Genomic DNA, 24,171 nt, shown 5'->3' on the forward strand with positions numbered 1-24,171 from the left:
CGTCTCCGCCGCGGCCAGGGCACGCTCCAGGGCCTTCACCTCCTCCTCTAGGTTCTCGACCGTCTCCGCCTCCGACGCCACGGCCTCCTTGACGGCCAGCAACCTGCCCCGCATCTGCGCCTCCTCTTCCGACACCGCGCCGCCGAGGACGGCCAGCACCGACGACCAGCACGACGACATGGCTGATCGACGGGCGTGTTCTCGTGTCGATCCGCTCTTGCACCGGAGATGCCACCAGCAAGATAACAAAAGTTATTTTACGTCCTGTGTACGAACTACGAAGGGAGGTGGCTACCTGATTTATCCCTGGTCCGGTCACGGCCGGTGTCCCGATCCTCCAACTCCTCTGCTTCTCCCTGGCCTTGTTCGACTCGGAGACGGGAGCGGGCCGCGGCCGCGAAGCGCGAGCTGGGCTTTGAGTCTTTCCAAAAGCAAAAGGGTGGTTTTTGTTGCTGCCTTCTGTATGGGCCCAAGCCGTATCGCGTTTGGTTTTGAGCCCAGCCCAAGCATCTCCCTAGGAAGAAAAGAACAAAGAGTAAACCCAGCCCACTCGCCGGCGTCCCGACCAGCGGGGATGGAGGAAGAGAAGGCGGCGGCGTACTACGACGAGCTCAACCGCAAGGGCGAGGGCGCCCGCCGCTTCAAGCAGGGTCTCGGCTTCTCCTCCGACGATCCCCAACCTGCCTCCTTCCCATCCAAGCCCAGCACCACCTCCTCCTCCTCGTTCCTCTCCGGCTTCGTCCGTGCCGGCGCTACCCCCACCCCCACCAGGCCGTCTCTGCCTCCCGAGGCCCCGTCCCGCCAGCGTCGTCGTTCTCGCTCGCCGTCCCCATCCCGTCCTCGGCCGCGGTCGAGGTCTCCGTCTCGCTCGCGCCGGCGCCGGTCAAGGTCTAGGTCCCGGTCGAGGGAGCGGAGGCGCCGGTCCAGGTCAAGGGAGAGGGGGGACCGCAGGTCGTCGCACCACAGGTCTAGGTCGAGGTCGCGCTCGCCGTCTCGCCGGAGTGGCAGGAGCTCACATGCCGAAGGCCGGCGTGACAGGCTTGGGGATCGGCGGCGCGACGACGGCGGCCAGAGCCGTCATAGCTCGAAGGCGCGCGGCGGTACGGATGGCGGTAAAGTGGACTACTCAAGGCTCATTGAAGGATACGATAGGATGGTTGGTTCCATCTTTCAATTACTGCCTTGTAACTGTGCGATTGTGCAGCAGTGTTGTTTACCTGTGGTATTTTCGGAGTGATGAGCTGTTGATGTTGTTGCAGACTCCTGCTGAGAGAGTGAAAGCAAAAATGAAGCTTCAGCTTTCAGAGACAGGTATTGCCACATCTTCTTTTTTTCTGTTTATGAGCATTCCATGGGTTATGCCCAATAGAGCGAGTACAGTGTGTGATCCTGCAGTAGTGCTTCATATGTCTGATTGTGAAATAAATCAACTATTGCACGCATGAGTAAAATGCTATTCAAATACATTAGGGAAAACCCTTTGTTATATTCATCTAATTCGTAGTTCAGCGCACACACAGTTATTGTGTAGGTTGTGTATGATCTTCGTGCCTTATGGCTGCTTTTTTTCATTGTTCTGAAGTGAAGATTATATTGTTTATTTTCAATGTTTGACAGCTTCGAAGGATTCCATCCTCGGAACTGCCACTGTGGGTTGGGGGAGGTTTGAATTCAACAAAGATGCTCCACTTGATGAAGATGACAATGATGTTGAAGGTCAGGCTTCTTATGGCTGCCTTTTTTAGTGAACTGATTATCCCCTCTATATGTAGCGAGTTCTTGTACCATTTTAGACACCCACATATTGATCCAATATTAGTTTCTGAAAGTTCGGCTGGGTAGTTGAATATGAAGCTCTGCTAGGATTTTGTAATCCTAATATCCTAGTTTAGGGTGTAGCCCTATGGAACACCGATATGGCGATACGGGATACGGCAATTTCTAGAAACAGCAATACGACGAGTATATATAAATAAAATAATTAATAAAATGACATGTAATAAAAACAAACATAATAAAATGTGTGAGATGAGGTCAAAATGTCGCCCCATTGGTTGCCTGATTGCCTTCATGCCTCTTTTCTTTTCATCCAGGTCCTCAACTCCTCATGGTGTATGCAAAATAGAAAATACTTCACATGATATTAGACTTGATAATTTGACATAGACAAGCGTGAAAAGTGGAAACATAAACATTAGCAAAGCAATTGCAAGCAGTAACATAAACAAGCTGCAGGCACTAGGCAGTAGCAGGCTAGCAGCAAAGCAATAGCAAGCACCAAGCAACCAAGCTGTAGCAAGCAGTAGCAAGCACCAAGCAGCAACAGCGGCAAGCTGTAGGTAGTAGCAGCAACGCAGCAACATCAGTGAGCAACGTCAATCTACATATTCTACAAGCAGCCACGAGCCAGCCACACATAGCCCAATTCGTACTCCAGCTTGGAGTAACAACACAAGGAGTAGCAAGTAGTAGCCACTAATGCTTGAAGACAAACAGATGAATGGATAGATCAACTAGAGAGGAGCAGAATTCGCTGGAGATGAATGGTAGCGACTGACTGCGCCGACGGAGAAAACCGATTCAGTGGAGGCGGCGGCTTGGCGAGTCAACAGGGCAGCGAGCCAATTCCAGGCGGCGGCGGTGACCACTTCAGGCGGCGAGCGCCAGTATGTGGCGGCGGCGAGGCGAGTCCAGGCAGTTGGTTGTGGCGGCTCGCTCATGCGCGTCTCCCCTGTCGTGCGAAGAGAGTGAAAGAGAGAGGGGGACAGATGCTAGGTTTGGTACTGGGATTCTACTGGGCTGGACGTTTTCCCAGTATCATGGATAGTGAACAGCCCGTATCTTCATTTTTTTTCAAACAAAATTTAAATCAAAAAATATGATACTCCGGCGATACGCGTATCGTGGCCGTATCGGCGCCGTTCCGGACAGGGACACACCAGTTTCCTACGCATCGGTGCTTCAGAGGTGTAGCCCACATTGCAAGTCCCTAGGATATAGCAAATTTCCCTCATGAAAAGTTAATTATGTTTACACACCCTAGCCAAATTTCTCATCAGCACATTCTTTTGTTTATCGATTTACCTTTTATTACCTGTGTTGCAAGATGCACTCTGCTCTAGGAAGGCAATATGGCTAATTGTCACAATGTGTATAATTCCATCTGAGAAAGTGTATAGTTTGCCATCTTCGCTTAATATTTGTACACATAGTGAAGAGACCAAATGGTGTACGTAGTTGTTCTTGTTCTATTGTTCTATTGTTCTATCAGGGTTTTATTGATGTAAAGTTGAGAATGGGTTTGGATCACACCTAGAATATAGTATGTCTGCTTTGGAGACAAACCTTGGAATCCAAAGGTTTTAGAGCATCTCCAGCCGTTGGAGCCCCCAAGAACACTACCGAACCAAAAAAATTGGTGTCTTGGGGGGTCAAATGCTTCATTCGGCCGAAATAGAAGTGCATGGGAAGGGCATCTTCCCAGCCACACCCCACCCCAACCAAAAGTTTGTGAGGGAAATGATTAAGTGGACCAAGAAAAACAACATGTGGGGAGACATGATTCGCCGAAGCTTCCGCCGGCGCCCTCAAGAGCCCCCCAACGCTCTGGGTTTCGCCTGGGTTTGCCGGCGCTATTTTGACGTCCTGGGGGGCGCTGGGGCGTGGCTGGGCTGTTTTTCGGCAAACAGCGTCGTCCGAGCCTAAAACCGAGCCTAAAAAGGTGTCTTGGGGGGCGGGTGGAGATGCTCTTAGACTTAGTAGAACTAAAACCGAGTACATGAGGTGTGGTTTCAGTACTACTAGGCACGAGGAGGAGGAGGTTAGCCTTGATGGGCAGGTGGTGCCTCAGAAGGACACATTTAGATATTTGGGGTCTATGCTGCAGAAGGATGGGGATATCGATGAAGATGTGAATCATCGAATCAAAGCCAGATGGATGAAGTGGCGCCAAGCTTCTGGCATTCTTTGTGACAAGGGAGTGCCACAAAAGCTAAAAGGCAAGTTCTATAGGACGGCGGTTCGACCCGCAATGGAGACGGAGTATATTAGTACCAATCTTCAAGAACAAGGGGGATGTTCAGAGTTGTACTAATTACCGTGGAATTAAGCTGATGATCCATACAATGAAGCTATGGGAGAGAGTCATTGAGCACCGCTTAAGAAGAATGACAAGCATGACCAAAAATCAGTTTGGTTTCATGCTTGGGAGGTCGACCATGGAAGCCATTTTCTTGGTACGACAACTTATGGAGAGATATAGGGAGCAAAAGAAGGACTTGCATATGTTCATTGGCTTGGAGAAGGCCTATGATAAGATACCACGGAATGTCATGTGGTGGGCCTTGGAGAAACACAAAGTCCCAGCAAAGTACATTACCTTCATCAAGGACATGTATGATAATGTTGTGACAAGTGTTCGAACAAGTGATGTCGACACTGACGACTTCCCGATTAAGATAGGACTGCATCAGGGGTCAGCTTTGAACCCTTGTCTTTTTGCATTGGTGATGGATGAGGTCACAAGGGATATACAAGGAGATATCCCATGGTGTATGCTCTTTGCGGATGATGTGGTGCTAGTTGACGATAGTCGGACAGGGGTAAATAGGAAGTTAGAGTTATGGAGACAAACCTTGGAATCGAAAGGGTTTAGGCTTAGTAGAACTAAAATCGAGTACATGATGTGCGGTTTCAGTACTACTAGGTGTGAGAAGGAGGAGGTTAGCCTTGATGGCCAGGTGGTTCCCCAGAAGGACACCTTTCGGTATTTGGGGTCAATGCTGCAGGGGGATGGGGGTATTGATGAAGATGTGAACCATCAAATCAAAGCTGGATGGATGAAGTGGCGCCAAGCTCCTGGCATTCTCCGTGACAAGAGAGTGCCACAAAAGCTAAAAGGCAAGTTCTACAGGACGGCGGTTCGACCCGCAATGTTGTATGGCGCTGAGTGTTGGCCGACTAAAAGGCGACATGTTCAACAGTTAGGTGTGGCGGAGATGCGTATGTTGAGATGGATGTGTGGCCACATGAGGAAGGATCGAGTCCGGAATGATGATATACGAGATAGAGTTGGGGTAGCACCAATTGAAGAGAAGCTTGTCCAACATCGTCTGAGATGGTTTGGGCATATTCAGCGCAGGCCTCCAGAAGCTCCAGTGCATAGCGGACGTCTAAAGCGTGCGGAGAATGTCAAGAGAGGGCGGGGTAGACCGAATTTGACATGGGAGGAGTCCGTTAAGAGAGACCTGAAGGATTGGAGTATCACCAAAGAGCTAGCTATGGACAGGGGTGCGTGGAAGCTTGCTATCCATGTGCCAGAGCCATGAGTTGGTTGCGAGATCTTATGGGTTTCACCTCTAGCCTACCCCAACTTGTTTGGGACTAAAGGCTTTGTTGTTGTTGTTGTTGTTGTTGTATTGTTGCTATAGAGTTAATGCGCTACACTTGGTTAATATACAGGTTTGGAGCACCCAGAATATGAGAATATAGTTTACTGTGGTGTCTTTACTCTGTAGTTTGTATTAACGATAATTTACAACAGTTAGTGCAATACGTCAACTATTCGACCAACACCTTTATTAAGCTCTTCCTTGGCCACTGGAACTGGGATGCATCTTTTGAAGGATTGCAATGCCTATTTCTTGTTCTACACTATGCAAGATATTTAGTACCTTGAGCTTGTAAGAAGCTTTGGTGTATCATTCTACACAGAAGTTTGAACCCTTTGTTTTGGCATGTCAAAATTTGTTGTCTGATAACCCATAATTTGTCTGTCCCTGCTCTCCTTTTTTTAGTTGCTAATGATGACGCTACACTGGTTAAGCACATAGGGAAGAGCTTCCGACTTTCTATGGTGGAGGTACTTGTGCTATAAAACAGTGAATTTACAATTCTATATTAAATATTTTCCAACTTGTTCCTAACCAGCCGTATTTTGTATATGCCTTGTTGTTTGCATGTCATAGTCAAAGAATGAGAACATAGTCAGAGATGCACATGATGAGGCTATGTTTGGTGTACCTATGTCTTCGAATGTTGATACGGAAACATCTGAGGATGAGCTTAAAACCAATGGCGAAGGCAAGAAAGCTGAAGATGTTGAAGCTCAACCTAGCAGTTCCCTCATTAGCGATGAAGTAATTCCCCCTAGCTCTTCCATGCATTTTGTTTATTTTGGGTGTGCCAAAAGATACTAATGAAACAAAGTTCTGTTAGGTTCTGGCAATGCAAAAGATGTCATGGAGAGAGAGGATGGAGAAGTTGCGGCAGAATTCAAATACATGAAGTTAGTCCTTGCTAAAATGTTGAATACTGTATACTTATACATCTGCTGTTCTCCTCATACACACATTGTATGTATCAGTTGTAACATTTGGCAGCATTGTGTTCAGGTCGATGTTTTGCGTAGTAATTCAATGTAAGATTTGTTGAGCAAACTGACCGTTGAAAGTTGTCCCTGTTGTGATTCTAAGTGATTCTAAATAGGTGAATGGTTATTGCAGTTTTACCAGAAAACATACTAATTGAACTGAATACAACAGTGCCGTTTGGAGCTGTCAACTGTTTTGTTATCGGCTTCTTGAACGTATGCTTTGCCATTGTCACCCCTGGTTGCTTCAACTGTCAGTCTGTGAAGCTTAGCAATCACAGCCAAATCATGATTGAATTCTCGAATGATGAAACCAACGTTATTCTGTCACCATCATTCAAGGTAACATTGTAACTAGAGCTGGAAACAGTACAGAGAAGCATGACAATCTGGAAAATTATTGATTTGTAAAAAAAAAGTTAGGGCAAAAAATCTAAATAATTTTCTTTACAAAAATTAAGACCATCTTTTTGCTCCCCTGCAAATTTCTCTAAGGATAAATGTCAACAGCCCTTTAATCCTGCAAGATGCATCTAAACCGAGCACGGCATATGGCCGTCGTGGCATTTGCATCCTTTGCACATGTGCTGCAAAATGAATGCAGATTTCCCTCTATGTTGATTTTAACAGCTTCTGACCACGCAAACCATTCCAGAAGTCCCGAGCTGTGGTTACCTTCTTTCCAGGTAGCTGAAGCTCCAAGACCTGATATGCACATGACACCAGACAAATTTGAGAAGGCCATGAGCAAAACAAGCAGAATGTCATTGTTATGGCAAACGGAGTTCATACCTCAAGCCAAGTTGACCCACTGCAAGGAACGAGCAGTGAGTTCCCTGAGAATAGTATTTCGTTTTCGTCTCCGACTTTGTCACATGACGTGGAAACGTTCGTACTGATAACCTTGATGTCTAGAACATCAGGTTCGCCATTTTGGTTCATAAGTTGCAATTTTGCACGGGTTCCAGGCCATCCTGCAAATGCTCGCACCTACCAGAGTTGGTTGGCAATAGCTTCCATGAGTACATTAAAGAATCAGAAAACTCACCTTGTTATGGAGAACTTTAGCTTCTTCGTCAAATGTCAGCCAGGACTCGTCCGAATTCATCTGGAAACAGATATTTTCATGATAAATTAGTTGACTTGAAGTGCCAGTAGATTAGGGTTTCAGTCTCAGCGAATGCGTTATTGGAACAAATTAAAACGAATGCTAGTTACAGCCATATAAATACTAATATAGGAAGAAATATGCCCTAAGAGAACTTCAGTACACATCGTACAGAGAGTAATGATCAGGTGAATGCAACAAATGGGCTTGCAATTCCCCCCACATAAGCTTATAGCTGCACTTGGAAGCAAACAGTGAATTTGATAAGGATTTTAGCAAGTCGTCGCATATGAACTAAACTGTAGCAGGACGTTTCACAAAGCTCATGCAACTTGTTTATTATTTATTTCGGTCAATGATGATTAACTTTATAGCATCAGGCTTGATGTTAGATTTTTTTTCCTAGTGAATTTTGACAAAGACTAGTACCGAGGAATTCTATACCCATCTGCATATCAAAATACTTAATTGAGTTGCATCAATTAAATAAGAAAAATATCTTTGTAGCCACTCCTGTCCATTACTACCTTGGGCGCCAGTGTAGCTTTGGAGTCATCTTGTGGCTTCGCCTTTTGCTTAGCTGAACCATCAAGAACGGATGGTAGTTCATCCAGCAGTAGCTTGGACCCTATTAATACAACTTCAAAATTACCAAGTCTGAATAGCTCAAAATTATCCTAAAATGTTCTTAAAATATTCAACCTGTTTCTCTGTGAATTGTAAAGCGTAATCAACTAATCAAGTCTATCTAGGAGAGGTATAACAGTAGGAAGACCAGCTCCATGTAATGGCCATGGAAGAGCTATATACATATCTTTGGTGATGGAATATGATCAGTTTGAGTTTATACCTATATTGAATAGTATAGCAAGCAGCTCTGGTGCCTACAAACAAAATGATAAAAGATTTATCAAACGGGACATTATGTAAAGCTGATAATCAAACAGCACAGCATCATCTGAAATTTAAATTATCTTCAGCTTCTAACATGAACTAACCCAACCCTTGCACAGAAGCATCATCAAGTAAATTAGCAAACAAATAACATATCATGCCAGTTTAAATAAGGTGCTCCCATGAAAAGTTTCCAATGTTAATCAGTCCTCACGAACACAGACAGACACCACACTAAAAATATGATAGTGCATTCGAACTATCTTCATTCAACGAGCATCTATTTTCATTACCAAGAAAGGAATCCCGAAATGATGGTTATAATTTATAAAGAATAGCAAGCGAGAAGCCTCAGTTTTTCTAACTATTAGCATCAGCACAAAATGATTTCAGTAAACATATGACAGTGTCAAAGACTTGCATAACTGCTTTTGCATAGCAGTCAAGATGATCCCTCAAACTGGCACAAGAACAAATATTATCTACCTTGATGCATTCATCGACAGAAAACCTTTCACAAGCAATCACTGGACCTGCATCCAAGGCACGGATAGTATATGCAAGGGAAACACCTGTTTCTGCAACACCATCCTACAGACATAGTTGATAACTTGGTATATGTCGTAATTTGACTGGCTCAGAATTGTAACAGGTGCATCATACAGACCTGCAATGCCCTCTGCACAGGAGCTGCACCACGATATAGAGGCAACAAACTTGGGTGTATATTAACTGTACCTGCTATACAAGGAGACATGACAAATGATCAGGGTTCAAAGTTTCCAAACAACATTTTTGTAGCAAAATTCATTGTGCCACATATTGTTTCCTGGCAGGGTATGGTTAGTAACACTGGTTCCCCTAAGCTTGACAGGTACTGGCTGGAAGTTCGGTTTGTGGGGAACCAGAGCAGAATCAGATCTAGCATGAATCATCATCCGACGAAGCTTGATTTGAAATTATTTGTAAATGTATTGCCTAATAATGGTGATGTATGGACATCGAGTGATCGGTGACAACTCTCTGGTAACCATTAATTCTCCTAGTCCTATGAATGATGATGCTAGCATGCAATAAGCTGATATGAGGAGTGGATATTTGGGGAATGGGTGGATTCCATAAATATTGCAACCATTAAAAAATGGTTAATGTGCGGTATCAATACAATATGAAATAGGCACAAAAAGAACTGATTTGGTTTTGAGCCACTGCAACAAAACTACCAAAGTCAAGCAGACATGTATAGTGAACTAAGTAGTAAAGTACAAGAACAAAATCCCAGTAGACAATAGTCGCTAGCCAATGTTGCTGGATTCCTAGTGAACTAGCATTACTGTTTGAACGTGAGGTAATTATTGTTCATCATGCAGCACAACAATTGAACTAAAACAAAGGCAATGCTCGCAATTTGACAGACAGATTTCTGGACTTACCACATGGTGGGATGTCAAGAAACCTCTGTGGCAAAATGTTCCCGTAAGCAGCAGTGATGCAAAGTTCTGGTTTCACCCCCTTCAAGTCAGACAGAAAGGACTCCTGCATTGCAAGACAAACCACTGTGAGCTGCACCACAATAGCCTCGATGTGGAGAAGACTAGGAGAACGGTTCTGAAGAAAGCACCTCCCCAGCGCGCTCGGGGGTGAAGATGAGGTCGCCAGGGAACCCACGCTCGAGCGCGAGCTGCGCGACGGCCGACGGCAACAGCTTCCTCCCCCTGTTCTTGGCGGCCGGCGGCTGCGTCACGACGGCAGCGACCTGGAATGCGGAGTCGGGGGAGCTGGACGCGGCCAACAACGTGTCCAGGACCGAGGCCGCCACCTAAGGTGCGATCCGAATCCTCGAATGAGACACCGGACTGGACGCTGGGAGTTTGCGGGAGGTGGTACCTGGGGAGATCCCAAGAAGACGATGTTCTTCTTCTTGGTGCCGGCGGCGGCGGATGTGGCCGAGGCAGATTTGGCGGCGCAGCAGAAGAAGCGGCGCAGCAGCGGCGGGGAGCAGCGCGCCATGATTCCTTGGAAATTTGGGATAGGGATTTGGGGCTGAAGGAACAGAAAACGGTGACGCCAAATCCTCATGCTCTAGTTGGAGATTGGAGGGCCAAGATTGAGTTCAGTTTATTTAACTTTATTTCATAAAACATGTTAGTCTATGTTCGAAAAAAGAAGATGTTAGTCTATTTGATTGATTCCCTTGATTCAAAGGATTTTTTTTTGGGTAAAATTTTCAATCTATTCATCTTCAATCATGATAGTACAACGAACAATAGAAATAATAAAAATTACATCCAGATCCGTAGACTGTTATGATTTTTCTACTGGACTATTTGCTTCCTAGGATTAAATTCTTTTTTTAATGATTTCTTTTGCACAGTGTTTCAAAAAAAAAACTACTTAGCCACCTACAACCAGGCAAATCCATCCCCTAAAAGTACGCGGGAGCGTTCGGACACGTCTGTTGACAATGCCGGATGGACTGTGACGCCTGGATAATTAAGCTACAGTAATTCCCTGTTGATGGTGCCACGTCACCGCGATTACTGTTGATAAACTCGCGTCGGTTCGAAACCGAGTTCAAATTTCAGATTAAAAATAAAGTCAATCGGTAAAAGTTATCAAATATTAAAAACTAAAATGTTGGGGTTGTGCCGAATAATGCATAGGAAATTATGGTGGTGAAATCACACTTTATAAAGTAGTTAAATGCACTATAATAAATAAAACAGTGGTAAAACTATTATTTACATGCTCTTGAATTAATAGGCAAATACAAACTACTTTAATTAACGTGCCATGATTATTGTGGCAGTAGTATATTTAAATATACAAATTTAGGTACTAGTGGTAAGAGTTTTTGTAAAACTAAATCTAAAAGAAAAACACAAGAAAAGTAATATGAAAAGGAACAAAACCTACTGCCCAATTGGACTCTAGTCCATAGGAGCCAGCCCAACCCACCTACCGACGCCCTCCTCCACATGTCGAACACGACCGAGCGTTGGACGCCGTCCCAGCCGAACCAGCTCGTCGCCCGCGTCGCTACAGACACGGCGGGGTGGATAAGAACGCCAGCGTCGATGCATTGGATACTGTCGAGATCTTTTTCCCCTCCTCACTAGCTGTTCCATCTTCTCCCTCCACGGACGCTGCTGCCGTCGTTGCCGCCATGCCGCACGCGTAGCCACAGAGCATCCCGCACCAAGCCATCGCGTCCGCCGGCTCCGCCGTTGACTGCTTCGTCATCCACTTCAATCTGTTGGAGCCGGGAGCCCTTGCATCAAGCCCTGTGACGTCGTCCTCTTCCTCGGCCCCAACGAACTTCGTCATCGATTCCGGCAACGTCGAGCCCTCCCCGAGCCCACCTTGCTCATCTACAGGCTCACTGTGAGCCCCTCTTCCTTTCCCCTTTGCTTCCCTCTCGGATTCATGTCGTATCACCGCGTTCGCGGGCACCGAACTCCGCCGTTTGCCATAGCCGACGGGGAGTCGAGCACCCCGTGGTCCTCTGCCCGAACCAGTGTTCCCGGTGTGCTCCTGGCACTGCCAGGAGGCCGACGAGCCCATCCGCTCGCCTTGCCGCGCCCATAGCCCCGGATTCACCCTTGCCGTCACTTCAGCCGCCGCCTCGCTCATCCCCTGCACCTCGCCTCACGCATCCGCGCACGCCCCTCACTGCCCCCTGCTGGCCGGCCGTGCCCCGAGCCGCGCTGCCCACTCGCCGGCCCCTGCCCGCGTTCACGCCCTGACCGCATTTGCTGTCGCGCGCCCGCTACGCCCCGCACTCGTCTGCTGCTCTGTACTGCTGTTGCTGTGCGATGCTATTGCCTGCTTGCTGTTGCTCCTGTCGCTTGCGCTGCCTGCTGCTCTAGCTACTGCCGCCTAGCACCACCGTTGGCTAGCGCCGCCGCTTGCTGCTGCCACTGCTGCGCTGCCGCTGCCTGCTGGCCATGGCCTCCGTGGCCGTGTGCCCGTGCGTGCACACCAGCCATGGCTGAGCTCCCGTGCGAGTGTGTGCGTGCTGTGTGTTTGGTGTGTGCACTGTAGCGCGTGCTAGCTTTTGCAAATCTACACTGGATGCCAATTTGTACAGCAGCAAAACAACAAAAAAACCTTTTTGAACGTGGGTAAAAAATTATATGGATATGTAGTATACTTGTCAAGGTTCAAAACATTTCATTGGACCAAATTCAAAAGGTGTGAGGTTTAAATGCTATGAAAATGGCAAAAGTCCAAGTTCTGTTAAGTGAAAGACTGAAAACAGCTTTATTTTCATGGCTACTTTAGAGCTGTTGATGATCAAGCAAATGAACTCCAATATAGCTAAAAGTGATACTAACATGTAGATCGCAGAAAATTGCTCACAATTGATATAAGGCACAAAATCATAGGAGGTACAGATCAAGAGCAATAGCCTCCGGAAAACGGCTAAGTGGTGTTTAAAACTGAGGTCTTCTCAGACTTAGCAGAATTTCGGAGATTTTCAGAAAACTTCGGAAATTCATAGGAATTCAACCGTAGCCCGGATCGAAAAACTTTCTACATGAAAGTTGCTCAGAACGACGAGATGAATCCGGATACGCAGCCCGTTCGTCCGCCACACATCCCTAACCTATCAAACTCGCAACTTTCCCCCTCCGGTTCATCTGTCCGAAACGCGAAACTCCGGGGATACTTTCCCGGATGTTTCCCCCCTTCGCCGGTATCACCTCCTACTGCGTTAGGTCACCTCTAGCACCGCGTATTGCCATGCTTTGATTGCTCTGTTATTTATTGTGTTCCCCTTCCGTTACTTCTTTCCGGTAGGCCCCGAGACTGCGGCGACCCCCAGTTCGACTACGGTGTTGACGACCCTCCTTCTTGCCAGAGAAACCAGGCAAGCCCCCCCTTGATCACCAGATATCGCCTATTCTTCTCTATACTGCTTGCATTAGAGTAGTGTAGCATGTTACTGCTTTCGGTTAATCCTATTCTGCCGCATAGCCTGTCATTGTTGCTACAGTTGTTACCCTTACCTGCTATCCTACTGCTTAGAATAGGATGCTAGTGTTCCATCAGTGGCCCTACTCTCTTGTCCGTCTGCCATGCTATACTACTGGGCCGTGATCACTAGGGAGGTGATCACGGGTATATACTATATACTTTATATACATGACACATGTGGTGACTAAAGTCGGGTCAGCTCGTTGAGTACCCGCAAGTGATTCTGATGAGGGGGCTGAAAGGACAGGTGGCTCCATCCCGGTAGAGGTGGGCCTGGGTTCCTGATGGCCCCTGACTGTTACTTTGTGGCGGAGCGACAGGGCAGGTTGAGACCACCTAGGAGAGAGGTGGGCCTGGCCCTGGTCGGCGTCCGCGGATACTTAAAAATAACATGCTTAACGAGTTCTTGGTATTTGATCTGAGTCTGGCCATTTGGCCTATACGCACTAACCAACTACGCAGGAACAGTTATGGGCACTCGACGTCGTGGTATCAGCCGAAGCCTTCGTGACGTTAGCGATTGAGCGGCGCGCGCCGGATTGGACTGGAACGCCTGCTAGGCTAGGTCTGCTTCCGGCCGCCCTCGCAACGTGCAGGTGTGCAATGGGCGATGGGCCCAGACCCCTACGCCATAGGATTTAGACCGGCGTGCTGACCTCTCTGTTGTGCCTAGGTGGGGCTGCGACGTGTTGATCTTCCGAGGCCGGGCATGACCCAGGAAAGTGTGTCCGGCCAAATGGGATCGAGCGTGTTGGGTTATGTGGTGCACCCCTGCAGGGAAGTTTATCTATTCGAATAGCCGTGATCTTCGGTAACAGGACGACTTGGAGTTGTACCTTGACGTTATGACAACTAGAACTGGATACTTAATAAAACACACTCTTCCAAGTGCCAGATATAACCCGGTGATCGCTCTCTAACAGGGCGACGAGGAGGGGATCGCCGGGTAGGATTATGCTATACGATGCTACTTGGTGAACTTACCATTTACTCTCTCCTACATGCTGCAAGATGGAGGTGGCCAGAAGCGTAGTCTACGACAGGATTAGCTATCTCCCTCTTATTCTGGCATTCTGCAGTTCAGTCCACCGATATGGCCCTTTACACATATACCCATGCATATGTAGTGTAGCTCCTTGCTTGCGAGTACTTTGGATGAGTACTCACGGTTGCTTTTCTCCCTCTTTTCCCCCTTTCCCTTCTACCTGGTTGTCGCAACCAGATGCCGGAGCCCAGGAGCCAGACGCCACCGTTGACGACGACTCCTACTACACCGGAGGTGCCTACTACTACGTGCAGCCCGCTGACGACGACCAAGAGTAGTTAGGAGGATCCCAGGCAGGAGGCCTGCGCCTCTTTCGATCTGTATCCCAGTTTGTGCTAGCCTTCTTAAGGCGAACTTGTTTAACTTATGTCTGTTCTCAGATATTGCTGCTTCCGCTGACTCGTCTATGATCGAGCACTTGTATTCGAGCCCTCGAGGCCCCTGGCTTGTATTATGATGCTTGTATGACTTATTTATGTTTTAGAGTTGTGTTGTGATATCTTCCCGTGAGTCCCTGATCTTGATCGTACACGTTTGCGTGCATGATTAGTGTACGGTCAAATCGGGGGCGTCATAAGTTGGTATCAGAGCCGACTGCCTGTAGGAATCCCCCTTTCCAACTCCTTGGCCGAAGTTGAGTCTAGCCGATGAAAACTGTTTTACTAATATGGCTGTGCGGCCCATGGGCCCACGTCGCCATTTGGGTGGTATTAGGATCTTTTACTCCTCGATCTTTGCTCTGGGACTCTGATCTCTCTTCTATTCGGGTTTAATGGATTTACTAAAATCTAACTTTAGGTTCTCGAAAATACTTTCTCCCGGAGAGCCCCTTCAGTCCAGATGATCGCCGGCTGCACCAGAAGATTTCGAAGATACTCTCCGATATTCTCTCGAGACCTTGTGCCCGTTGCTTTTGCAATTCCCTACCACCGAAATATCCTTATGGATAAATGCTTACACCTGTCATTCTTGCTTTTATTCCCAGCTGATCTTGTTATTACAAGATACCCCGAAATTCTCTCTATTGACCCGAGAATATCTTGTGCCTACTGCTTTGCAGTTCTTTGCCACATGAATACCCCTATGGATAATTCCTCGCACTTCCTGAGTATCCGTCCATCCCTAGTTGTCCGTATGTTTCACAAAGTCTTCGAAATACCATTCTATCTTTCAAAAATCATCAGCATCCTATTGCTCTTGAAATTCTTGCTTGCCTGCATTATGGTTAATCCCATAAGTCTCGTAATCTTATTGGCATCCCTTGTCATTATCATTTTGAGTCCGTTGATTCAAAATGTCGCGAATGCTCGCAATCCTCAATCAAATCCTAGAATTCATCCTTCCGGCTCAGACATCATTTTAAAGATGAGCTGGATCTCGACCAATCGAATTGCCATCAATTGTACCCCCCCAAAAACCTACTCAACTTATCCACCCTTAATCAGCGTGTTTGCTTTTGATCCCTTGAATTGGAAATCATAGTTCCTTTGCAGTTGGGCTTTGAATTAGGCAGTTGATTCGATGATCCAATGCCTTTGCATTGTTTCTTCCTCTGGTTGTGTGCCGATGCTCACATCAGCTCCATTATGGACCGTCTGATTCTTTGTTGAATTATCATCCGACAGTGTCCTTCGTATAAAAAAAACATCGAGAAGTTCTTTCCTTGATACATAATGCCATTGGTGAATCCTATTCTTAATTTGGCCAACCATGCTCTGCTTTCGAGCTGGTGGTATTTACTCTTGAAGCTTGAGGTAAATTTTTCTAAGATGCCCCGATGGGTTGAACCTATACCTTCCCTAAAAACCGTATGAACCTGAAGGTTTTCACAAGTTGTACCCTTCTGGTGTTTTAACAGATAATTTTCTACCATACAATTTCTTCGAGGACGAGAAGTGAATGAAAGGTTATGCATTGAAGAAGTGGGAGTCGACCTTGAACTTTGTGTTCATGCCCTTGGACACGATGTAGATCTTATCATGGAAGCTTCTTTTAAAGTAATTATTCCCTTGGTATAAGTTCATCTTATATCTTGGATCTGGTCTTTTGCAACCATGGTTCTGACCATGATTGTTCTCCTTTGATTCTATTTCTCGGACGAGTAAAATACTTGCCTTTGCAGATCAATACACCTCTGCAACCTCTATTATGATCTACCTTCGAGTATTACCCCGTGGTATCTTGATAATATCACAGAACCATATTACTTCTTATGAGTTCTTCTTCAAGTATTATTTATCACCGATTCCAATTTTCCCCGGATTCTGAGTTGTTAGACACTCAAGGACACCGATAGTGAATCGAGTCTGTACTCCAATTCAATAACTCTAAGTAATTTTCATTGCTTACGAGTTTAATAATCCTTCAAGTCATTCCTAGCCCGGTTGGCTATATCATTATCATGCTAAATTTTAACTGTGCTACCTGGTCCTTATTCCTAGAGCACAACTTTCGACGATGAGCTAAACTTACGTCGGTCTTCCTCATCTTATCGTTCACCTCAAACAGCAAGCTTGATCCCGAGTTAATGGCGTATCCATGGTTCCAATAATCTCCCGTGGTATCAGACCTTTTGCTTGATTACAGTCGCTGTTCGATTGCTTCTTCGTGGAGCCTCTCGACAAAATTTGTCGTGATCATCATCAACGTTTTGACTCCTTCTAGGATATCAATTGAATTCATGATGAGAAATACCATCCTTGCCCTCGATGATTTGTATTATCACCGACCACTTTATTGCCTTCCGTTCAACATAAACTTGTTCGTGTTTTGTGTTATACCTTGAGATCCTTGCTATCCAGCAATTGTTCTCCTTTACCTTGGAGTATTACCATCTCTATGTCAAGAATGTCGTGAGAATTTCACCACCTCTTAAGAATTCTTGGTATAGTGATACTTCTCACCATCACCATTCTTCCTTGGTACCTGTGTTGTTTCGAACCGGAATACCGACAATTGAACTATGATGTGCGACTTCAAAACTTCTAGCAACCCTATTGCTTTGAAGTTAATGGACGATAATTCATTCTTAGACCATTGGTTATCGAATCACCATTCTAACATTGATCATGCTACCTAAGCCCATATTTTGGGTGCACTTTTCAACCAATGTTTAATTGTGTATGCATACCTCATTATATCATTTGATCCAACAAATGTTATCTCCTTGTTCACCTAATTGTGGAAAATCCAACTTGTTGGAATTCTCGGTGAATTGTCGCTGAGTCCATCAGCCGACTCCTCACCCTCCCCTTGGTTTAATGAAGAACTCTTGTTTCGGAACTCGCTTCCATTGTACATTTCCCGAGAATCTTACCATGTTGTCTCGTCAATTTGTTTTGCACCTTTTCTTCTCGGGCATCCTGAGTCTGAGGTATCCTAACACCGATCAGATCTGAACCTCGGTCAGATATGATGGTTGGAGCATATTTTCAAGAGTTATAACATTGGTCTTTATATGACCCGGTAAGGTGATGTCATGCCTAGCACACTTGACCGGAGGACCTATTGTTATAGTATCCTTTTTCGCAATGTTACCCATTCTTTCATGAGGAAATTGTAAAACTTATTCTACAAGTTGTTCCTGATGGACCCTTCGTGTATCCGAAGTCTGACCTTTGCTTGAGGACCATGTCAATGCTATCTCGTAGCATGTCTGTGGTACTCCGAATTTTAATAAGAGCATTTGAAGCACAATGCTAAATTTTCTTTATCATTATTCAAACACTGTTGTTTGGGTAATGTCATGAAATTCCTCTCCCCTTACCTAATTGGTTACATACTTGGAGCCCTACCCTTAATATCTTGCTCTGCCTTTCTTTGGGAAAGATATACTCTAATACTTGAGTATAAACACCTTTGCCTTTCCATTGGTCTGGTTAATGTAATAATCACATTTTCCTTCCCATTGTTTGGTTAACCTTTCTTGTGACCTATATGATATAAGCAGTAATATTTCCCTGCTTATGTAAACAACTCGGTGTACCATCTTGTCTGGTTTAACCCTGTTACTATTGTTGATGACATTCCGGTAGCCACCGATGGACGAGAACTTTGCCTATTGGTCCGCCTCGTTCAACGAGCAGGAAATGGTTCTCTTCGTCCCTCGCCCTTGGTACCGATGTTGTTGCCGACATAACTGACAGGCTATCCTTTGACATGCCTTGTTTACATGATTGTGCAAGACGTCACCGCCCTTCCTACTTTTAACCCACATGGTGGGCCCATAACCCACAGTTCCACAGGATCGAAACCTGACTCTCCTGTACACCCCATGTTCCCAAGTTTGTTCCTCGCGCATGGCCTCGTATCTAATTCGCGAGCCACCTTCCGATGAGATCATCAATCTGGTCAGACGCAATACATATTCCCATTGCTCTGAACCCCTTTCACACTTCGCTTCAGGCAACGAACGATTGCCTATGCGCTTGAAACTTCTATTTTGCACCTTCTTACTTTGCTCTCGATTTTTTTTAAATTTCAGTTCAAGAGTTACTTTCCGTCACCTTCCCCGATGTTAGCTACCAGGTAGTCAACCTTGCAGAGGTCTTCTTCCGAAATACCCCCCTTTATTCTTTCGTAAGTACGATGGGATTCCCGAAGAAAGGATGACAACTTCATCATGATGGGCTGGAATAGAGAATTGAAGACATCAACAAAAGGGATCAACTTCTTCGAGAAGAGCAGCCAAGACCGAGAAGACCCGCTAGATTCGTTACCAAACCTTCCCCCCTTTCACTACCTCGTAAATCTCGGGACGAGATTTCTTGTAGTGGAGGAGAATTGTGACGCCTGGATAATTAAGCTACAGTAATTCCCTGTTGATGGTGCCACATCACCACGATTACTGTTGATAAACTCGCGTCAGTTCGAAACCGAGTTCAAATTTCAAATTAAAAATAAAGTCAATCGGTAAAAGTTATCAAATATTAAAAACTAAAATGTTGGGGTTGTGCCGAATAATGCATAGGAAATTATGGTGGCGAAATCACACTTTATAAAGTAGTTAAATGCACTATAATAAATAAAACAGTGGTAAAACTATTATTTACATGCTCTTGAATTAATAGGCAAATACAAACTACTTTAATTAACGTGCCATGATTATTGTGGCGGTAGTATATTTAAATATACAAATTTAGGTACTAGTGGTAAGAGTTTTTGTAAAACTAAATCTAAAAGAAAAACACAAAAAAAGTAATATGAAAAGGAACAAAACCTACTGCCCAATTGGACTCTAGTCCATAGGAGCCAGCCCAACCCACCTACCGACGCCCTCCTCCACCTGTCGAACACGACCGAGCGTTGGACGCCGTCCCAGCCGAACCAGCTCGTCGCCCGCGTCGCTACAGACACGGCGGGGTGGATAAGAACGCCAGCGTTGATGCATTGGATACTGTCGAGATCTTTTTCCCCTCCCCACTAGCTGTTCCATCTTCTCCCTCCACGGACGCTGCTGCCGTCGCCGCCGCCATGCCGCACGCGTAGCCACAGAGCATCCCGCACCAAGCCATCGCGACCGCCGGCTCCGCCGTTGACTGCTTCGTCATCCACTTCAATCTGTTGGAGCCGGGAGCCCTTGCATCAAGCCCTGTGACGTCGTCCTCTTCCTCGGCCCCAACGAACTTCGTCATCGATTCCGGCAACGTCGAGCCCTCCCCGAGCCCACCTTGCTCATCTACAGGCTCACTGTGAGCCCCTCTTCCTTTCCCCTTTGCTTCCCTCTCGGATTCATGCCGTATCACCGCGTTCGCGGGCACCGAACTCCGCCATCTGCCATAGCCGACGGGGTGTCGAGCACCCCATGCTCCTCTGCCCGAACCAGTGTTCCCGGTGTGCTCCTGGCACTGCCAGGAGGCCGACGAGCCCATCAGCTTGCCTTGCCGCGCCCATAGCCCCGGATTCACCCTTGCCGTCACTTCAGCCGCCGCCTCGCTCATCCCCTGCACCTCGCCTCACGCATCCGCGCACGCCCTCACTGCCCCCCTGCTGGCCGGCTGTGCCGCGCGCCGCGCTGCCCACTCGCCGGCCCCTGCCCGCGTTCACGCCCTGACCGCATTTGCCGTCGCGCGCCCGCTACGCCCGCATGCCCCGCGCTTGTCTGCTGCTCTGTACTGTTGTTGCTGTGCGATGCTATTGCCTGCTTGCTGCTGCTCCTGTCGCTTGCGCTGCCTACTGCTCTAGCTACTGCCGCCTAGCACCACCGTTGGCTAGCGCCGCCGCTTGCTGCTGCCACTGCTGCGCTGCCGCTGTCTGCTGGCCATGGCCTCCGTGGCCATGTGCCCGTGCGTGCACACCAGCCATGGCTGAGCTCCCGTGCGAGTGTGTGCGTGCTGTGTGTATGGTGTGTGCACTGTAGCGCGTGCTAGCTTTTGCAAATCTACACTGGATGCCAATTTGTACAGCAGCAAAACAACAAAAAACCTTTTTGAACATGGGTAAAAAATTATACGGATATGTAGTACACTTGTCAAGGTTCAAAACATTTCATTGGACCAAATTCAAAAGGTGTGAGGTTTAAATGCTATGAAAATGGCAAAAGTCCAAGTTCTGTTAAGTGAAAGACTGAAAACAGCTTTATTTTCATGGCTACTTTAGAGCTGTTGATGATCAAGCAAATGAACTCCAATATAGCTAAAAGTGATACTAACATGTAGATCGCAGAAAATTGCTCATAATTGATATAAGGCACAAAATCATAGGAGGTACAGATCAATAGCAATAGCCTCCGGAAAATGGCTAAGTGGTGTTTAAAACCGAGGTCTTCTCAGACTTAGCAGAATTTCGGAGATTTTCAGAAAACTTCGGAAATTCATAGGAATTCAACCGAAGCCCGGATTGAAAAACTTTCTACATGAAAGTTGCTCAAAACGACGAGACGAATCCGGATACGCAGCCCGTTCGTCCGCCACACATCCCTACCTATCGAACTCGCAACTTTCCCCCTCCGGTTCATCTGTCCTAAACGCGAAACTCCGAGGATACTTTCCCGGATGTTTTCCCCCTTCGCCGGTATCACCTCCTACCGCGTTAGGTCACCTCTAGCACCGCGTATTGCCACGTTACGCTTTGTGATGCTTTGATTGCTCTGTTATTTATTGTGTTCCCCTTCCGTTACTTCTTTCCGGTAGGCCCCGAGACTGCCGGCGACCCCCAGTTCGACTACGGTGTTGACGACCCTCCTTCTTGCCAGAGCAACCAGGCAAGTGAAGGAAATATGCCCTAGAGGCAATAATAAAGTATTATATATTTCCTTATATCATGATAAATGTTTATTATTCATGCTAGAATTGTATTAACCGGAAACATAATACATGTGTGAATACATAGACAAACAGAGTGTCACTAGTATGCCTCTACTTGACTAGCTCGTTAATCAAAGATGGTTATGTTTCCTAGCCATAGACATGAGTTGTCATTTGATTAAACGGGATCACCTCATTAGGAGAATGACGTGATTGACATGACCCATTACGTTAGCTTAGCACCCGATCGTTTAGTATGTTGCTATTGCTTTCTTCATGACTTATACATGTTCCTATGACTATGAGATTATGCAACTCCCGTTTACCGGAGGAACACTTTGTGTGCTACCAAACGTCACAACGTAACTGGGTGATTATAAAGGTGCTCTACAGGTGTCTCCAAAGGTACTTGTTGGGTTGGCGTATTTCGAGATTAGGATTTGTCACTCCGATTGTCGGAGAGGTATCTCTGGGCCCACTCGGTAATGCACATCACTATAAGCCTTGCAAGCATTGTGACTAATGAGTTAGTTGCCAGATGATGTATTACGAAACGAGTAAAGAGACTTGCCGGTAACGAGATTGAACTAGGTATCGAGATACCGACGATCGAATCTCGGGCAAGTAACATACCGATGACAAAGGGAACAACGTATGTTGTTATGCGGTCTGACCGATAAAGATCTTCGTAGAATATGTGGGAGCCAATATGGGCATCCAGGTCCCGCTATTGGTTATTGACCGGAGAGGTGTCTCGGTCATGTCTACATAGTTCTCGAACCCAAAGGGTCCGCACGCTTAAAGTTACGATGACAGTTATATTATGAGTTTATGTGATTTGATGTACCGAAGGTTGTTCGGAGTCCCGGATGTGATCACGGACATGACGAGGAGTCTCGAAATGGTCGAGACGTAAAGATTGATATATTGGACGACTATATTCGGACACCGGAAGTGTTCCGGAGAAGTTTCGGATTAAACCGGAGTGCCGGAGGGTTACCGGAACCCCCCGGGGAAGTATTGGGCCTTGGTGGGCCTTGAGGGGAGAGAGAGGGAAGCAGCCATGAGGTGGCGTGCCCCCTCCCAAGGGGAATCCTAGTTGGACTAGGAGAGGGGAGCGCAACCCCCTTTCCCTCTCCCTCTCCCTCTCTTTCCTTCCCCCCTTCTTTCCTAGTAGGACTAGGAAAGGGGAGTCCTACTCCTACTAGGAGGAGGACTCCCCCTCTCTCCTTGGCGCGCCTAGGGCAGCCGGCCTCCCCCTTGCTCCTTTATATACGGGGGCAGGGGGGCACCTAAGAACACACTTGATATACGATATTTTAGCCGTGTGCGGTGCCCCCCTCCACCAGATTACACCTTGATAATACCGTCGCGGAGCTTAGGCGAAGCCCTGCGTCGGTGGAACATCATCATCGTCACCACGCCGTCGTGCTGACGAAACTTTCCCTCAAGACTTGGCTGGATCGGAGTTCGAGGGACGTCATCGAGCTGAACGTGTGTAGAACTTCGGAGGTCCCGTGCGTTCGGTACTTGATCGGTCGGATCGTGAAGACGTACGACTACATCAACCGCGTTGTGATAACGCTTCCGCTGTCGGTCTACGAGGGTACGTGGACAACACTATCCCCTCTCGTTGCTATGCATCACCATGATCTTGCGTGTGCGTAGGAATTTTTTTGAAATTACTACGTTCCCCAACAGTGGCATCCGAGCCTGGTTTTATGCGTTGATGCTATGCACGAGTAGAACACAAGTGAGTTGTGGGCGATATAAGTCATACTGCTTACCAGCATGTCATACTTTGGTTCAGCGGTATTGTGAGATGAAGTGGCCCGGACCGACATTACGCGTACGCTTACGCGAGACTGGTTTCACCGTTCGGAGCACTCGTTGCTTAAAGGTGACTGGCGGGTGTCTATCTCTCTCACTTTAGTTGAACCGAGTGTGGCTACGCCCGGTCCTTGCGAAGGTTAAAACAGCACCAACTTGACAAACTATCGTTGTGGTTTTGATGCGTAGGTAAGAACGGTTCTTGCTAAGCCCGTAGCAGCCACATAAAACATGCAACAACAAAGTAGAGGACGTCTAACTTGTTTTTGCAGGGCATGTTGTGATGTGATATGGTCAAGACATGATGTGATATAATGTGTTGTATGAGATGATCATGTTTTGTAACCGAGTTATCGGCAACTGGCAGGAGCCATATAGTTGTCGCTTTATTGTATGAGATGCAATCGCCATGTAATAGTTTTACTTTATCACTAAGCGGTAGCGATAGTCGTAAAAGCAATAAGTTGGCGAGACGACAATGATACTACGATGGAGATCAAGGTGTCGTGCCGGTGACGATGGTGATCATGACGGTGCTTCGGAGATGGAGATCACGAGCACGGTGCTTCGGAGATTGAGATCACAAGCACAAGATGATGATGGCCATATCATATCACTTATATTGATTGCATGTGATGTTAATCCTTTATGCATCTTATCTTGCTTTGATTGACGGTAGCATTATAAGATGATCTCTCAC

General features: G+C 46.7%; 2 protein-coding genes across 3 annotated transcripts; one reads left to right on the forward strand and one right to left on the reverse strand.

The window, feature by feature from the left end:
- The first annotated feature begins 530 nt into the window (after window positions 1-530).
- On the forward strand, window positions 531-6,469 carry LOC123078943 (serine/arginine repetitive matrix protein 2). Its single transcript, XM_044501599.1, has 6 exons — window positions 531-1,156; window positions 1,260-1,311; window positions 1,618-1,716; window positions 5,796-5,860; window positions 5,967-6,137; window positions 6,217-6,469. Exons 1-6 carry the CDS (start codon window positions 575-577, stop codon window positions 6,283-6,285), a joined length of 1,038 nt encoding a protein of 345 aa, XP_044357534.1. The 5' UTR covers window positions 531-574; the 3' UTR covers window positions 6,286-6,469.
- A 277-nt stretch (window positions 6,470-6,746) lies between these two features.
- LOC123078944 (methionyl-tRNA formyltransferase) lies at window positions 6,747-10,468 on the reverse strand. Of its 2 annotated transcripts, none has more exons than XM_044501601.1 (10): window positions 10,260-10,468; window positions 9,994-10,191; window positions 9,806-9,908; window positions 9,040-9,110; window positions 8,859-8,963; window positions 8,329-8,362; window positions 8,006-8,106; window positions 7,419-7,478; window positions 7,163-7,360; window positions 6,747-7,075 (listed from the first exon to the last, which is right to left on the reverse strand). In XM_044501601.1, the coding sequence occupies exons 1-10, from the start codon at window positions 10,449-10,451 to the stop codon at window positions 6,983-6,985; spliced, it is 1,155 nt and encodes a 384-aa protein (XP_044357536.1). In that variant the 5' UTR covers window positions 10,452-10,468; the 3' UTR covers window positions 6,747-6,982. The 2 variants fall into 2 exon arrangements, with proteins under 2 accessions (XP_044357536.1, XP_044357535.1); XM_044501600.1 differs by having other exon boundaries at window positions 9,040-9,113.
- Window positions 10,469-24,171: the final 13,703 nt, after the last annotated feature.

Source organism: Triticum aestivum, chromosome 3D, assembly GCF_018294505.1.
Source record: "Triticum aestivum cultivar Chinese Spring chromosome 3D, IWGSC CS RefSeq v2.1, whole genome shotgun sequence".
NCBI lineage: Eukaryota > Viridiplantae > Streptophyta > Magnoliopsida > Poales > Poaceae > Triticum > Triticum aestivum.

Excerpts from the sequence above, each read along its gene's own strand:
- LOC123078943 (XM_044501599.1), top strand. The coding sequence starts at position 575 with ATGGAGGAAGAGAAGGCGGCGGCGTACTACGACGAGCTCAACCGCAAG. Across the intron at positions 5,861-5,966 it reads TCCGACTTTCTATGGTGGAG|TCAAAGAATGAGAACATAGT; the intron begins GTACTTGTGCTA and ends TGCATGTCATAG. Across the intron at positions 6,138-6,216 it reads GTTCCCTCATTAGCGATGAA|GTTCTGGCAATGCAAAAGAT; the intron begins GTAATTCCCCCT and ends AAGTTCTGTTAG.
- LOC123078944 (XM_044501600.1), bottom strand. The coding sequence starts at position 10,451 with ATGAGGATTTGGCGTCACCGTTTTCTGTTCCTTCAGCCCCAAATCCCT. Across the intron at positions 10,192-10,259 it reads TCTTCTTGGGATCTCCCCAG|GTGGCGGCCTCGGTCCTGGA; the intron begins GTACCACCTCCC and ends ATCGCACCTTAG. Across the intron at positions 7,076-7,162 it reads GTGGGTCAACTTGGCTTGAG|GTCTTGGAGCTTCAGCTACC; the intron begins GTATGAACTCCG and ends TGTGCATATCAG.